This window comes from Crocodylus porosus, unplaced genomic scaffold (assembly GCF_001723895.1).
Source record: "Crocodylus porosus isolate Cpor-Errol unplaced genomic scaffold, CroPor_comp1, whole genome shotgun sequence".
NCBI classification, from domain to species: Eukaryota; Metazoa; Chordata; order Crocodylia; family Crocodylidae; genus Crocodylus; species Crocodylus porosus.
In genome coordinates, this window is record NW_017728901.1 from 144221 (window position 1) to 159959 (window position 15739).

At 49.6% G+C, this 15739-nt stretch overlaps 2 protein-coding genes across 3 annotated transcripts in view; both read right to left on the reverse strand.

The window, feature by feature from the left end:
• LOC109324644 (caspase-3-like) overlaps positions 1-6953 on the reverse strand; it is a 10425-nt gene extending 3472 nt beyond the window's left edge. The window contains exons 1-2 of the mRNA XM_019556671.1: positions 4205-6953; positions 2625-2797 (exon numbers count right to left, since the gene is read on the reverse strand). Of these exons, the coding sequence (XP_019412216.1) occupies positions 2625-2797; positions 4205-4403 (372 nt within the window). The 5' untranslated portion in view covers positions 4404-6953. The remainder of the gene's footprint in view (positions 1-2624; positions 2798-4204) is intronic.
• Positions 6954-7034: 81 nt separating this feature from the next.
• The window catches only part of RETSAT (retinol saturase), a 16318-nt gene continuing 7613 nt past the window's right edge, over positions 7035-15739 (reverse strand). Inside the window, exons 4-11 of one of the 2 annotated variants that reach the window (XM_019556669.1) lie at positions 15230-15431; positions 11740-11937; positions 10975-11094; positions 10489-10627; positions 10180-10289; positions 9243-9409; positions 8002-8161; positions 7035-7342 (exon numbers count right to left, since the gene is read on the reverse strand). In XM_019556669.1, the coding sequence (XP_019412214.1) occupies positions 7197-7342; positions 8002-8161; positions 9243-9409; positions 10180-10289; positions 10489-10627; positions 10975-11094; positions 11740-11937; positions 15230-15431 (1242 nt within the window). In that variant the 3' untranslated portion in view covers positions 7035-7196. The remainder of the gene's footprint in view (positions 7343-8001; positions 8162-9242; positions 9410-10179; positions 10290-10488; positions 10628-10974; positions 11095-11739; positions 11938-15229; positions 15432-15739) is intronic. The other variant, XM_019556670.1, reaches the window with a different exon arrangement.

Genomic DNA, 15739 nt, shown 5'->3' on the forward strand with positions numbered 1-15739 from the left:
CATGCCCCTACGCCCCCCAGTCTTCCCTCTCCCACAGGCCTCTGCTGCCACTCCCCACCCACACGTCACCCCCTCCTCGAAGCGGCCTTCATGGAGCTCCCCTTCCTACAGGCTTGGGCCCCTCCAGCTCCTTCCTCACAGCTGCCTCCCTAGGCAGTCCCCATCAGCCTGACATCTCCGCCCATCTCACTTTTGCTGCCCGCATGTGGCTTAGAGACCCTGATGACGTCCTCATCAACAGACCTCTGGTCCCGTTCCTCTCCCTACCCCATCCTAGCAAGCGTAAGTCAGTGCCTGCCTTGCTCCCTTCCCCAGCTGACCCAGAAACTCCCCAGTACCAGCCCCTCCTTGAAGGACAGGATCCCGTTCCCACTCCTCTTCCCACCTAGGCCAGGCAGGAAGCCTACCCCCTTACATAGGAGGCTGGGAGCCCTTCCCAGCACGTCTGGAGGTAAGGAACGATACCTGAAAGGTTGGGATTTTGGGTGGGACATAACTGAAGGAGAGCCAGCTTGGAAAATGTTACTGATCCCCTGCCATGCAGTTGGCTAAGTTTATTCTGAGCCATGGGCTGTTTTTTTCCCCAGAATGGGGCAAGTAGGCAGTGAATGAGATTCACAGTACCCCGTCTCGGTCGGGTGCCTCGTGCCAGAGTGTGCTGGCACGCACGTGGGCAGTGTTTTAAGGCTGTGCTAAGGTCAACCTGTCCTGGCTGTTCTGCTGAGGCCTGTTTGAACCGACTATAATCTAGACACTGGGCGAGATACAAGAGAGCAGAGGCTTTTGACTGTATCCCATCAACAACACAACACCTGTGAGTGGTTGGTAACCCAGGTCATCCTTGAGCTGGATAGGACCTGTTAAGTGTAAAGTGGCGTGATCTCTCCCTCTTCTGCCTCAACCCTTAAACCATGGGTTCTCAGCTTTTTCAGGTGTAAGGTTTCCTCTAAACAAATGCTCGTCTTGCACTTGTTTCTTTTCTATGGGAAAATAGCAGAGCCAGTTCTGATTGCATTTTCTCCTAGAGTTGAGCAGAAGTAGATGTGTTACTCAGTGGGGCAAAGCTTCTGCTGCATAATTCAGGGCCACAGAAGCACACAAAGCCTTACACCACATCACAGTCCTGCCTCCCTACAAGAGGTCAACTGATCTGGACCTGAACTAAGAGTAGTTATACAGAGCACTAGCAGTTTACATCAGTGGAACAATTCTAGGTACAGGCCAAGCCTTGTTAGACCCTTTCTAGGGTCACAGCTGCACCAGCCTGTGAAAACCAGCCTCCCTCAGATGTCAGTTCTTGCAATTTTACAAGTTTCATGTGGCATTTCAAAAAGCCCCAGCACCAGGAGGCAGCAGGTAAAAGCTTCTGCTTGCACCATATAGAAAGGTTTCTAGTCCCCTCCATGGCAAATTACAAGCACGAAGATCTGAGCCCTTGCAAAAACCAAAGCAAACATTGAAAAGGATTCAGAATGAAATTGCTGGGTTTATCTTGTGAATCACACTTGGATGTTTGCACATCTAACTGTGCTAATATTGCCTGGCACCCTTAAGAGGATCTCATCGTAACCCCAGTTGAGAATTACTGCCCTGGATGCTTTCAGGTGCCCAGTGGTCGTTCCCCAGCTGGCTGAACCTTGCAGTGTGAAGACAACCTTTTCTTTTGTAATCAATCAAGTCACCAATGAATGACCCTGCAATGAATAATCTCTATGAAGGGATTTGTGAAATAGAAACGCTTGCTGAATCACTCTGAGCTTTGCAAAGTCTGTTTTGGGTGACAGTTCTTGTGGTGTTGATTCTGCTTCTTGATTCGTGGGGTGGAGTCCTCTGAAAAGAGGACGGGGTGAATTGCTTGCTTGGGCACAGTCTCAGACAAAGCTGTCCCATGTAGCACAGGACTGCAAGTTTCCTTGGTACGTGTTTGCACACATCACAGGTGGCCAGAGCACTTGCTGCTTTGGGTAGGGAAGGTTGGATCGTTCCATAGCAACACATTCAGGTGTGCACGTCCGTGCATGCACGCATGCTGCCTTTCTCATTCCTAGTCGTGCATCAGGAGGAATCTATGATCCCAAGGGCATAGCACAGACTGAATCCAACAGGACTGGTTTCCATCTGCTACTAGTAGATGGGGTTTGGAGAAGGGCACTGAGAGCAATAAAGGCCTTGAGGAGACTGGGGACGTTTCTCTTAAAGAAAAGGAGATGCAATAACTCATGCCTGGCTTTGAGAAATGGGAGCAGGAACACCTCCTGTGCTGGCACTAAGACGCAAATGAAGGGGAAGTCCCCTACAAGGCAGAAGATGCTTGTCATACAGCACATCACTGCTGTGGGACTTGCTGCCACAAGAAAGTGTTGAAGTGAAGGCCTGGGATCACAGGAATTGCACAGCCAGTTGTAACGAATGGTGGCAGATACTGGAAGGGATATGAGCCTTGCTTTTCAGGGAACGAGTTATAGAGACCTAATGTGGTGGCGTGAGGGGGAGAAGAGCAGCTCCTTCTCCCCCTCTTTCCTGACCCTCCCATCTGCTACTGTAGGGATCTTGCATCTCTCTGCAGCATCTGTTAAGGGCCCTGGGACTGCCTGGACCCTGGGGTTGACCCCGTAGGGTGGTACCTGTATAAAGAAGATCTTGGGTTTTCCAGCCAGCGCTGAGGATCTCTGTGGCGATAAGATCTGGAAAATCTGGGTCAGTTTGACTGGTTTGCCTTCCGAGCCATAGATGACCCCTTCCTCTCCATGGCTGGACAGGATGCTCACAAAGTAATCGCCGTGCTCTTCTTGGCTCTCTGCAAAGGTACGTTAGATTAGAGCACCAGTTCATCAGGGCAGACCTAGCAACAGGAGGGGCTTGGGTTGCCTATGTGGTACCCAGTGTGGAAAAGGATAGTTTGGTGGGTAAAATATTAGCTTCAGCCACGTAAGAGACCAGGTTTCAAATCCCATCTCTTGATCTCAGGCACAGAACTCGATCTCTAAGTTTCAGTTCCCTGCTAAGGGCCCATTAGCAGTGCTCTGCTTAAAGAGCTGTCATGCAGACAAATGCATCCGGGATCACAAGGAGCTCTGGTTTTGTAGAAGCAAGGCCAAATCAATGCTGAACAGAGAAGCCCGAAGTCGTTATCAGTGCTGCCACAAAGAATCTGATGACAGAGCTTTCTCTAATCAGGCAGCGGCCAGGTGAGTTCCAGGGGCTGGCAACAGAGATGGATGGACTGGCAGTAACGCCAGGATTAACAGGGTAATGAGGCATGGCAGTGATTTATCCAGGGGCAGGGCAGTCTCTAAGTCAAGGCTGGGAGTCTCTGTCTGAGAGCTGCTCTGGCTCAGCCTTATTGTTGATGACAATGTAGGACTGCCCAGGTGAGATGCTGTAGCTGGTGGAAGGCAAGGCGGCTGGCACACTTTCAGCCTAGGAGCCAAAAATGGAACCAGGGGCTGCAATCAATGCCTTGGTCCTCTCTCCTACCTTTGCAGAAGTTCCTGTCTGGTGTGCTGGGGGATCACCACTGTTGCAGCTAGCTCCTGCACCTTCCTTGCCTGCAGCCTTTGTTTTGCGGGGCAGGGCACGGACAGGAAGTGGCTGGAGGGCACTGTACTCTGGGGATCCCTAATTGCCCTTGGGGATACTCTACAGAATGACAGAACTGAGGAAGTTGCAAGCAGCTCTTGGTTCTTAGCAGTGCCTCATCCCTTTTCCTGGACTGTTCATGGTGCCCCTTGAAGGACACACTTAAAGCCTCACAGGCCCTGCCTGATTGCCCTGGGGTAATTACGTGACATAAGAACTGCCAGTTACTGGGGCAGCCCATATTCCATCTAGCCCAGTCTCCCATCCCACACAGCAGCTGTCTGTGGATGCTGAGGGGGAAGGCGAGCAGAGTTTCTGAATCCAGGAGTCTTTCTCTTGCTGTTTTCCAATGCTCTGGTCACCCCTGACTGCCACCCTTCATGCTTCAGAGCTGTGTATCTCCTGGGGGTAGGACCAGGAGAGCTGGGGGTCATATATACTTTCCCCAGGGCCCAGGGGCTGCAAGTGGCTTGTGCTGTGGGGGCTCTGGCAGCTCCAGAGAAAATGGCAGAGCATCAAGCAGTTCCTGTTCCCATGTGTAGCAACTTCCCCAGGCCCCAGACTCTCCAAGCCCCTGCTGCTCTGGTTTTGGGGGCACTGTCAGACGCAAAGCCAGGCTACGTACCTTGTTGGTAAATCTCTTCTATCTTCTTGGTGGTCTGGTTTTCGTACAGGTGCACGGTGTAGCTGAGGCTGGATAATACTCGGGACAGCTTCTCTGCCTCCCTCTGGGCCCCCCTTCTGCGAGCGAGGGGCTCCTCAGAGCCACTGCTGGAGAACTCATAGTTCACAATCACGACCGCCCGGCTCTTATGCACTGACATGCTGCAAACTCTGGCAGATAGCACTCAGGTGGGGCCAGCTTCTCGGGTACAGTACTACAGCAGGTGCAGCTGGCTGTTTCCACTTATGTCTTCTGTACTGTTGATCAGGGACAGCGGGAGGGTGGAGTATTTCTTGGGTGGCATATCCTGCTCTGCTAGGTGACTCAGTGCAAACATGTCTCTCCCAGCCTGGCTGCATCTATTCTCAGTGAATGGCTACAATAAAGACAGAGGAGGACCAGTTCCTTGTAAGCTTGAGCCTGGGGTCCTCTGTGCCTTGAGTTATGGGGATTGCATCGCTGACCTTTGAGTTAAATGTTGCCATAAAACAGCTGCTAGAGTCAGCAACTAGCTTGGAACAAGTTGGCAGAGGCATGATGTGTCTCCTGCTGGTCAGCGAGGTGTTTGATACACTGCAGCGGTGACCCCACTAGACACTACCCCAACACAGGGCTTCTGCTGCTGGGTTAATGCATCAATTCGAGCGGTACAGATCTTTGCTCTGGGTGTACAGGTCCCATCCCTGCTAGTGGCCTGCTGACGTGATACTAATCTCTGTTTGCAGAGTGGACAAAAGGCATGGTTTTGGCCCTGGGGTGATTTGCTTATGGCACACCAAAGCCAGGCTGAAAGCAGAAGGTATCCTAATGACCACAGTGGGTGTCTGAAGAGAGGCAGAAGCCCCTGGCATTGAAACAGATATCCCGGCAGATATCTTCATGCAGAGGGAGGTCTGTCTGCACAGCAGCTGTAGCTCTGGGGACTAGCGACATGGGGCTAAGCCTCCAATGAAGAGTTTTCTTCTTTTTCCATCCATTTGCCAGTCAAACACCTGCCAGCCACCCTGTGAGCAGGGGCAATGCAGCAACCTAATGCAGCTTCTCGAAGGGAAAACCTCCTAAGCACAACTTATAATGGCAAGTATCAGGCACCCTCCATAGAAGGGCTGTTCCTATATCCATATACCCAGGGTTTCAGCTGCAAAGTGAAACACATATAAGGTAGGGGGATACTCCTGTCTCTTGCCACTTGCATCAGTCTTCAGCAGGGGGAATAGCATGCAATTCTAAGATTAGAGGCTGTTTAGAGACACGTTGGCAGAAGGAAGCAGAATTCCCACCTTTCCTTCCCCCCCCGCCCCTTTGCTGCTGGAGTAGCTGATTTCAGCGTGATTAGATACTGGTCGCTCCCTGCTTTACATATGAACCTGACCTGACTGCTTTTTAAATGTGTGTGCTTTCCCAGCTTCCCACAGCCTGACTGCAGCTTCGCATCACAGCAAGGTCCAGAGGTCACACTTCCCTCGGTTTCCCTGAAGTAATCACCAAGCTGGTCCATTATCCTTATCTTCCTTAACTGCTCTCTTTAACCCTGGGGGTTCAATAAACCTACTGATCCTTTAGCAGTTTTTCCATAGGCATCTGCTGATATTTTTGCCCAAAGGGCAGAAAAAAGTGTGTGTGTGCGTGCACCTGTGTATGTACTTCTGCCAGTTTTCATCTCTGAGGTATGCTCTACTTCCTTGCCAGCCTCAATTGTTCAGAACCCCCCTGACACCACAGAATTATCTTAAATCATGAAGTTTTTTTTTAATTCTTGGTTTGTTTGCTTTGCTTTTTGCAAGGGCTCAGATCTTCGTGCTTGTAATTTGCCATGGAGAGGACTAGAAACCTTTCTATTTGGTGCAAGCAGAAGCTTTTACCTGCTGCCTCCTGGTGCTGGGGCTTTTAGAAATGCCACATGAAACTTGTAAAATTGCAACAACTGGCATCTGAGGGAGGCTGGTTTTCACAGGCTGGTGCAGCTGTGACCCTAGAAAGGGTCTAACAAGGCTTGGCCTGTACCTAGAATTGTTCCACTGATGTAAACTGCTAGTGCTCTGTATAACTACTCTTAGTTCAGGTCCAGATCAGTTGACCTCTTGTAGGGAGGCAGGACTGTGATGTGGTGTAAGGCTTTGTGTGCTTCTGTGGCCCTGAATTATGCAGCAGAAGCTTTGCCCCACTGAGTAACACATCTACTTCTGCTCAACTCTAGGGAAAATGCAACCAGAACTGGTTAGGCACCAGTTTAACTGAACTGGTTGGCTCTGTATGTAGGCAAAATCCCACCCCCCTCCTTTCCCTTTTCATGCATGGGGTTAGAATCCAACCAATTGTGAGGCTCAGGTTTGTTCTGATGGAAGGGGGTACAGGTGGGCTTGAGTGGGGATAGGGGCTTCCTAGAAGTGATCAAATCCTGATACAGAAAGTTCAGTGATATTCCTGGATGTGACAAGGACCTTGGTTTTAACTGCCCAGCAGAGGGGAAAGCAAGAAGGGCTGCAGTAGGGAAAGGAAAGAGATTGTGCTCATAAGTAAAACGGCTGCTCAGAACCAGTCTGAGAGGACTCCACTGGTGTGGGTGACCATCATGAGCTACATTAGATGATGCATCTGCCCCAATGCCTGGATTCATGGAGCAGCTGCCTAGTGGGAAGATGATGAAGGTTGCTGGCTTTGGATCTTGCTCCTATTGCTTCCAGCTAGTGATGGGCAGAGCTGGGGTGGGGAGACATGAAGGACCAAGGGTCAAGCAAACCCACAAGCTGTTGGTAAATAAAGAGGGAGTGGCTCCAGGTACCATGCACCATCACCTTCCTTCTTTGCCTTTTATTTGCTTTTTTGATCCATATCAAAAGACATAAAGGGCCCTGCTGCTAACCATGGGAAATGACCAGCTGCCAGGCTGCTGTACCTGGGTGAGGACAGGAACATGGGGCAGAAGGGCTCTGGATGACTGGGCCTAAGTAACTCAATCATTCTTCTTGGAGTCTTTTGCTTGAATAGCTTTGGTCAGCTGCATCAGATCCAAGAACAGGTTGCGCTGCAGGACAGAGCTGGCGCACAGGATGGCTCCGTACAAGGCTCCTATGAAGCCACAGAGAAAGACGTCCTGCCCTGGAAAACAAGGAGATGTCATCATAGCTTCCTTCCCAGACTCTGACTCTGAGCTGCCCAAGCAGGGTTGTGTGAAAGCCTGGTAAGCTGGCAGAGAGGACCTTGGACACCTGACTCATTTGCACCTGAAATGCATTTGGAGGGATGATGAGCAGCCCCAAGTTGGTGTATCCTGCCTGAGGCTGGTGTAGGCGATCAGTAGCATGCGAGGGGCTGCACTACTTGGCTCTGTCTGTCTAGGATGCAGAAGGAGCTAGCAAGCACAGTTCAAACTGGTGGCAGGGAAGCTTCTGCTCAATTCCTCTCTCTTTACACTGTATCGTCTATTCTCTGCAGCTGTCTAGCACTGCTGGCACACTGGACCCCAGACTCCATTGGGCAAAGCATCTGCAGGGTTGCAAGACAGACCTTAGAAATTCCCCATAGGATTCCCACAGAAGTGGGGATCTTTCTCTCTGATTGCTCTAGTCTCACCTCTAATGAGCTTCCTTGGAGAGGGTCCAGAGGAGTCACCTCCTCATTGTTCTGTAGAAGAAATGGTGAAGACATGGGGAAGAACTGCTATGCTAGGGGAGAGCAAGGAACCAGAGTACAACCCAGCAGCAGTAGGGCTCGGGACGATGAGTGAGAACCAAAGCCCTGCTCACAAAGCCTCCTACCTGTCAAGTAAAGATTTGGGATCGGGGTCTGAGAGCGCATGGTGGCTATGACCTCAGCCTGCAGGCGCGAAAGGCCATGATCGGCTCCGTACATCTCGCCTTTGGGAGCAAGTAGATAATGCTGGTTTGTGAGTGGGGTCCCAGCTGATACGTACTCAATCTGTTGAAGACAAAGTCATGGGTGAGCCACAGCAGACATGAGGACAGGGCAGGACTTGTGGAGAAAAAAGCCGCTCCTGGGAGATGGAAAATCCTGGATGCCTATAAAGAGCTGAAGAGCCACTCTTGCTCAAGAGAGCTCATTTTCTTTACTGCCAGGGCACCCTACTGCTGCAGGTCACCTGGCTGACTTAACAGTGCAGTTTCCATTTAATGCTTTGACTTCCCTCCTCCTCACTTTTCCCCTGCTGACCTCATTTTCCGAATGTCTGAGATGGCCCTGGCACCTTTCAGGGCTTCCTTTCAGCATGTGAGCACCTGCAGCTTTGCCAGGCTGGTTTTGGAAGGGGCATTTAAGTGGCCGTGGAGTTAGGAGAATGCCTGACCCCGTCTCAAAAGGCCATAAGAACTGTCTGGGGTCCACCACTTCATTTCCCTTCCATGGTGAAATGGGCAGTAACAATTTAGAGCAGGCTTTCAAACTCAGGCAGTTTTCGCCAGCAGATGGCACCTTTGGGCCTTAAAAATAATGCACCGTACTTTCAAGGATGAAAAAAAAAATAATGCAAGCAAAAAGGGGTCTGTGAAATCAGCTCAGGTTGCAAAGAGATGGCAGTGCCAGCAGGAAACAGAGTTTTACATTGTTTCCTCAGCAATACAATCCTATTCAGCTATGGCCCAAGGGTGCTCCCACAGAAGTGGGGATCTTTCTCTCTGATTGCTTTCTAGTCTCATCCCTGAAGAGGTCTATGCCTTGAATGAGCTCCCTTGCAGTGGGGTTCAGGGGAGTCCCCTCCTCACTGTCCTGCCTGAGAAATGGTGAGCAGTGAAATCATGCAAGCAACTTGGGTCAAACCCTGGAGTCCAGTATTGTCCTTTCCCACATTAGTAGCCTTGCAGTCTTTATCCAGAAGTCTGTTGGACAAACATCTGCCAGAGATAGTCTAGACACGTGATCCTCCTCAGTGCAAAGGGAAGGACTAGTTTGAGGTCCTTTTTTGCGCTCTGCATCTCATCCTACAACTGGGTTTTCAGCACTTGAAGAGTGTGTGAATGTGCATTACAAACAGTGGCTTCCTTACCTTGTCTTTGATGGCTGGGTAGAGCTTGAAGATGGTCTCCATAATGGAGTCCACAAAAGTGTCTTTGAGGCCCTCGTACTCCACACTCCTCTTAGTGGCTCGCTCATCTTTCCACTCCTCAAACCATTTATATTGCGCATACGACACAACAATCAGGGTTGACTTGCCTGTAAAGACAGGTCACTGTGTGGTCACAACAATGCTACTGCTGAAGGCTTCCAAGGCCACCATGTAGGGCTGCTTCTGCTCCTTCATGGTATGGCTCCACTCACACCTATGAGGCAGCTCTCCCTCTGCCCCAGATGACTATTCCACCTATCTCTCTGGCTCCCCATAGGTTTCAATACCTTACTACTGTATTGTTGCCTTTGTTCTTACTGGCCAATCCCGTAAGTCTTGTTTTTAGGGATACTCAGAATCATTCTTCCCTCTGTACTCCCTGCCTTCTTTCTCCACGGACTTGATTACTTTCCTTTGAACTTCATGTCTTCAAACAGAAGAGAGCCTCTTGCCCAGCACAAGTCCTGTCTTGAGACGAGACTGGGCCAGATCTAGTTTTCCTTCACAACCTGATTTCACTGATTATACAGACTCTTTGGGAGCATTTGATTTACCATAGCAGAACAAGATACAGGGGGCCTATCCTTGGCAATGACTGATTGCAAATGTTTCTCTATTGGGTACAATGGAATAATTTTCCCTTCTTTGCTCATGTGTGCCCCCACCATGGCTCTCCACAAGTTCTAAGACTGCTTCTTATTGAGAAATCCTGAATCCTTTCTCCCTGCCCACAGTTGATGAAAAGGAACTTATTACATCTTTGCAAAACTAGGAAACCCCTAAAGAGGTGGGCTACAGTCCAAAAATCAAGGACTATAGTCTTTCATGCATAGTGGAACCATTATGGCCATGATAAAGACACAAATACCATCCTTACCTGGGAATCTCTCCTCCCAGGTTGGGTCCTTGGCTGATGGAGAGGTAACGTACAACACAGGGATGTTTTTTGCGGCCTCATCTCTGGATGCAGCAAGGTAGTGTTTTGTTCTGCAAAGGGAAGTGAACGACTTGATGGGGGACTGTTTTAAGGGGAAGGGATTTTGGAGAATGCTTCAGCTGAATGTTCTGTATGTTGCAAAAGAATCTAGAGTGTTCAGAAGTATCAGACTACTCCTCAACTGTAAAACAAAAATGGGTGGTGAATGGGGTAGAGAGATATTACTAGACAAGTCTAGCTGCTCCTTACGTTTTTTCTATGTTGCTCTCTGGGTAGATATAGTAGTTTGTGGCCTCCATTCCCAGTTCTTCCTTGGAGCCTACAACACCTATGAAAACAGTGAGCCCTCCTAAGCCGTGTTCCACCATGCGAAGAGAAGCCTGAATACCTGCATGGGGGGAAGCATAAAAAGACAGTGAAGAGCCCAGAGAGAAACCATATGTTGTACTCTGGAGAAGTGCATGCTCCTCCCTAGCTAGGGTTGAGGCCAGATTTCCATATGAAGCCCAATACAGAGCTTTATTCTTTCTTTCCTCCATAGCTTTAAAAATTGGTTTGTCCAGATACTTCCCAGACTTGCCCCGGCAGCATGGGAGAAAGCTTCCACCAAGATTAGCCTGTGGTTTAACTAGGATCCCCTTTAGCATACTGATTCTGTTGCTGACACAATGCTGCTCTTGGGAACTGTCCAACTCTGTGTGCAGTGGGGATGCAAGCAATGCTACTGTGCTTTACCAGGTAAAGTTCGTGCTGCCTCTGGCAGGAGCCGCTCATACGTGTTAAATATTCCAGCATCAGAAATCACAATGGGGGCAAAGACATTCACAAGTTGTTGGCCTTTCATTACGCTCACACCTGAAAGGCAAGGGGAGAGGAAGAAAACCCATCAGCAACTCAATTACAAGCCTAAAGCCTGTCTGCTGTGCAGGGATGATTGGGAATGTGGGGCGGGGGGGGTGGGAAGCACAAGTGGGATGGGTCTGTAGTTAGGCATGTCTGTAGTTCTCCTAACTGTGGTAATAGTTTAGGAAGTGCTAGTCCTGTTATTCAGTGGTCCTGCCATTGTGTCCAGCACTGTGGCTGCAAATGAATGGAAGGATTTTACAGGCAGACAGGATGGGCTCAACTGGGGTGCCTTGCCCATGAAGGAGATACAAAGAATCAATGTTTGAGAGGAGAGAAATAATAGGCAATGCTTATGCCAGAGGTCTCAGGTGATAGAAGGGGCTTGGGCTGGTGCTGCCATGGGAGAGTGAGGTAGGATGCGACAGCTGGGAGATGTACTTATCCATAGGAGGGTCTGGCAGCTTAGAAGCAGTTCAGATAGATTGCTACTGGCAGTAAGCATAAGCCCAAGATGGACAGGCTTCCCATACTATCTAGGTGGTCAGCACATTCACTGGGACCAGCTCAGAACTCACTGGCCCCTTTTGTTACCTTGACCAAGCTCCTGCAAGCACCCAGTGCATGTTGGCTCAACCCCGACCCAGTCTTGCTCACCGTAGGCTTTGCCTTCTGAGTCCAGCAGAACGTTCTGCACCACCGCTTTGGTAAGCACGGCCCCGCCAGCGCGCTTGATGATGGGGATGGTGTGGAAGGCAATTTCGCTGGCGCCTCCACTAGGATACCACCCTCCTTTGAGAAAGTGGTTCACCAGGATGGCATGCAGGCTGAAGCTGGTGTTGGATGGAAGTGTTCCTGGAAGATCAACAGCAAAGAAAAGAGGCTGTTTCCCTAGGGGAATTGTAAAGAACTGCACTCCTCTCTCAGGTGACATGATTTACAGAGTTTCCTTGTTATTGGAGACTATCACAGTGAAACTTCTCATGCATCTACAGATGCATCTCGAGCAGGTCCAAAGAGGTGATTCTCCCCCTCTATGCGACACTGGTCAGGCCGCAGCTGGAGTACTGCGTTCAGTTCTGGGTGCCGCACTTCAGGAGGGATCTGGGCAGCATTGAGAGGGTCCAGAGGAGGGCCACTTGCATGGTCAGGGGGCAGCAGGGCAGGCCCTACAAGGAGAGGCTACGGGACCTGAACCTGTTCAGCCTCCACAAGAGAAGGCTGAGGGGGATCTAGTGGCCTGTTATAAACTATCCAGGGGGGGCCAGCAGGCATTGGGGGAGTCACTGTTCCCCCGAGCACCGCCAGGAGTGACAAGAAATAACGGTCACAAGCTGGCAGAGGGTAGATTCAGGCTAGATATCAGGAGGCGTGACTTCACTGTCAGGCTAGGGTCTGGAACCAACTTCCAAGCAAAGTGGTGCTGGCTTCTACCCTGGGGGGGCTTTAAGAGGAGGTTAGATGTACACCTTGCCAGGGTCATTTGACCCCAGTACTCTTTCCTGCCATGGCAGGGGGTCGGACTTGATGATCTGCTCAGGTCCCTTCTGACTCTACCAACTATGAAACTTCACACATTTGAGAATATACTCTAAGAAGCTCTGGTGGGGCAGAGCCCTGCCTATCTCTTCCCTCCAGCTGAGTGCTATCCTTGGCTGTGAACAAGTGCTAATTTGTAGCTGACAGGAACTTTACATCTCCCCTGGCTCCATCTCAAACACTAATTAGGAAGGGAAGGGGTTGGTGGGTAAGGAAAAATGAATGGAAGATGCACATTCAAGAAGAACTTGGAACTCATAGGGAAGATGAGCCTTTCTCCAATAGGAGTACCTCTGCATCTGGGATCACAGAATCATAGAAAATGGGGGTTGGAAGGGACCTCAGGAGGCCATTTAGTCCAAACCCCTGCTCAAAGCAGAACCAGCCCCAACCATATTGTTTCAGCCAAGGTTTCGGCTAGCTGAGTCTTAAAAATCTGCAAGGATGGAGAGTCCACAGTCTCTCTCTAGGCAGCCTGTTCCAGTGTTTCACCACCCTCCAAGTGAGAGTTTTTCCTAATAACTAGCCTACATTTCTCTTGCTGCGACTTGAGAACATTGCTCCTTGTTCTGTCATCTTCCACCACAGAACAGTCCAGCTCCATCCTCTTTGGACCCCGCTTTCAGGTAGCTGAAGGCTGCTATTCCATCCCTCCTCAGTCTTTTCTTCTGCAGACTAAATAACCCCAGACTAAGTTCCCTTAGTCTCTCCTCATAAGCCATGTGCCCCAGCCCCTGAACCATTTTTGTTGTCCTCTACTACACTCTCTCCAATTGGTTTACATACTTTTGGGGCGGGGGCTCAAAGCTGGATACAGTACTGCAGTTGTGGCCTCACCTGTGCTAGATAGAGAGGAATAATCATTTCCCTCTATCTGCTGGCAACACTCCTATTAATGCAAACAGAGAAGGGACAGGGAGAGGGGAGGGCAAATAATGTGCACAGCTATACCTCATCATCAGGATAAAACTCAGAGCTGACACAGAGGGGGATAGAAAGGAACGTAGGGTCTAGAATGGAGACCTGTGGATTTCTACTGAGTTAGAGATCTGGGCACAAGATAAAGCTGTCATTAGAGGGAAGATATTTGAATTGGTTGGAGCAGAACCATTTAGAGAGAGTGAGAGAAGCAGGGGATGGCACCATCCACAAGCCGATAGCTGTGCTGGGGCAAAGCAACCATCCACCTAATGGTCTGGAAGGCCAGATATGGGTTGTACAGACTTGAGATTGCCCCTTGGGTAATGCAGGTGACTTGACTTGAGCTCAGGATTAGAGGCATGTTTGAAGACTGGCTTTAGGCAAACACTAGTTCTTGGAGGAACTGGATGAAATGCTTTGGCTCATCTGATATAGGAAGAGGTCAGCCTGGATTACAGAATATTCCCTTCTGGCCTTCAGTCTCTAACTAGAGGATACCAGTGTTTGAGGGCTGCTTTGCATCCGAAGCAATGAGAGTTTGATGTTCACAAGCAGCTCACCTGGGAGCCACAATCTAATTGCACACACAGCAGCTGGCTGCAAGGATGAGTCATGCAGACCCCTACACAGAGAGTGCTGATTTTGCACTTGGCCATTTGCACAGCTGTCTGTGACCACCTCTGATCCTCAGGGGTGCTGCTATGTGGAATATGCTGGCTGGCAAATTTCTGCTCACCCCAACCCAGCAAACATCTGCAGCCAGCCCCAGCAGTACCTTTGGCATGGCAGCCAGAGCCTCTGCTCTAGCAGAGGGAAAGCAAACTATGTGAGCTCTTCCTTATCTTTTAAGAGAGTTTTTTTCCTGTGGCCTTTATTCTCCACTGACTCTGATTTTCACTCAGTCTTGTCCTGATCTCATTTATTTAATGGCCTTTGTGGTGAATTCATTAGTAATGAACCCTAATATGTTTATATTGCACCTTTTGTCCAAAATTCCCAGCCTCTTTTGTAAATCTGATAGGCATGCTAGAAATGTGAACTTCTATTCATGTCATGTACCATGTAGAGCCCAAACCTCTAGGAAATGCCAGGTTTGTGTTGTCCATTCAGGGTAGAAGGGTCTTATATGTGATCAAACATTTAAAGATGGTGTCATAAGGCATATTCCCAAATAGGGGATGTATCACAATAATATGGGTAACCTCCATTTCAGAGCCCTGCTGCCCAGACTTGAAGGTACTGGAGATCCTCATACATAAGTCATGAGAGTCCTTTAGGCTGGAAAGCATTAGGCTACCTACATACATGGGTCCTCCTAGAGACCAGTAGTTTTCATCTACTTTGATGCAACCACTTCTACAAGGTAATACAGCAGCTCAGAGCAAAATACACCTTCACAACTCAGAGGCAAAGAAAATGTTGTGATCAAAGGAAACTGCAGGGAAAATTCAAGAGTCCAAAAAACAAAGGTCAGAACAGGCATTGGCCAAGATACCAGCTGCCCTTTGGAAAGGGGATCAGGGAGCTTTCTTGGCAAAGAGTGAACAGATCCCAAGCTTCGCTTCTGTATGTAAAGCACCACACAGCAGTCTCTGCCACATTGCATCATACATGGTATTTCCTACTCTAGGGTGAGGGTTTACACCAGACACCTACCTGGTCTATTAACTAAAAGAGAGTCACATACCATATGTGGGGAAGATATAGCAGAACACAGCTCGGAGTGCTTCATTGGTGGTGAGTCCATTGACTACTTCACTCAGGCTTCGGCGTGCCATCTTGATGAAAGGAGAGAACCAGCTCAGCAAGCCTGTTTTGCTCAGTAACTTGGCCACGGGCAGAGGGAGGAGTTTCAGGATAGCAAACGAGGTGTTTCCATGGGCAACAGTCTAGAAAAGGGGGAAAAAGAAGCGGCTGTGAAGCAACAGATGGGTTTGAAGACATGATAGCAGCAGAGGTGCAGCCCGGCTTTACCACCACAAAAGTGAGGGTTGCTGCAGTGAGACTCTGAAGTCCCAGCAGCACTCAGACCCAGCATGCAAGACTTGGCAACTCCACAGCAGGAAGGAAGATGTCAAGGCCTCCTTGTGAGTTAGAGGTTTCATAGTTTCTAGGGTTGGAAGGGACCTTAGCAGATCATCAAGTCTGACCTCCTGCCATGGCAGGAAAGAGTACTGGGGTCAAATGACCCCAGCAA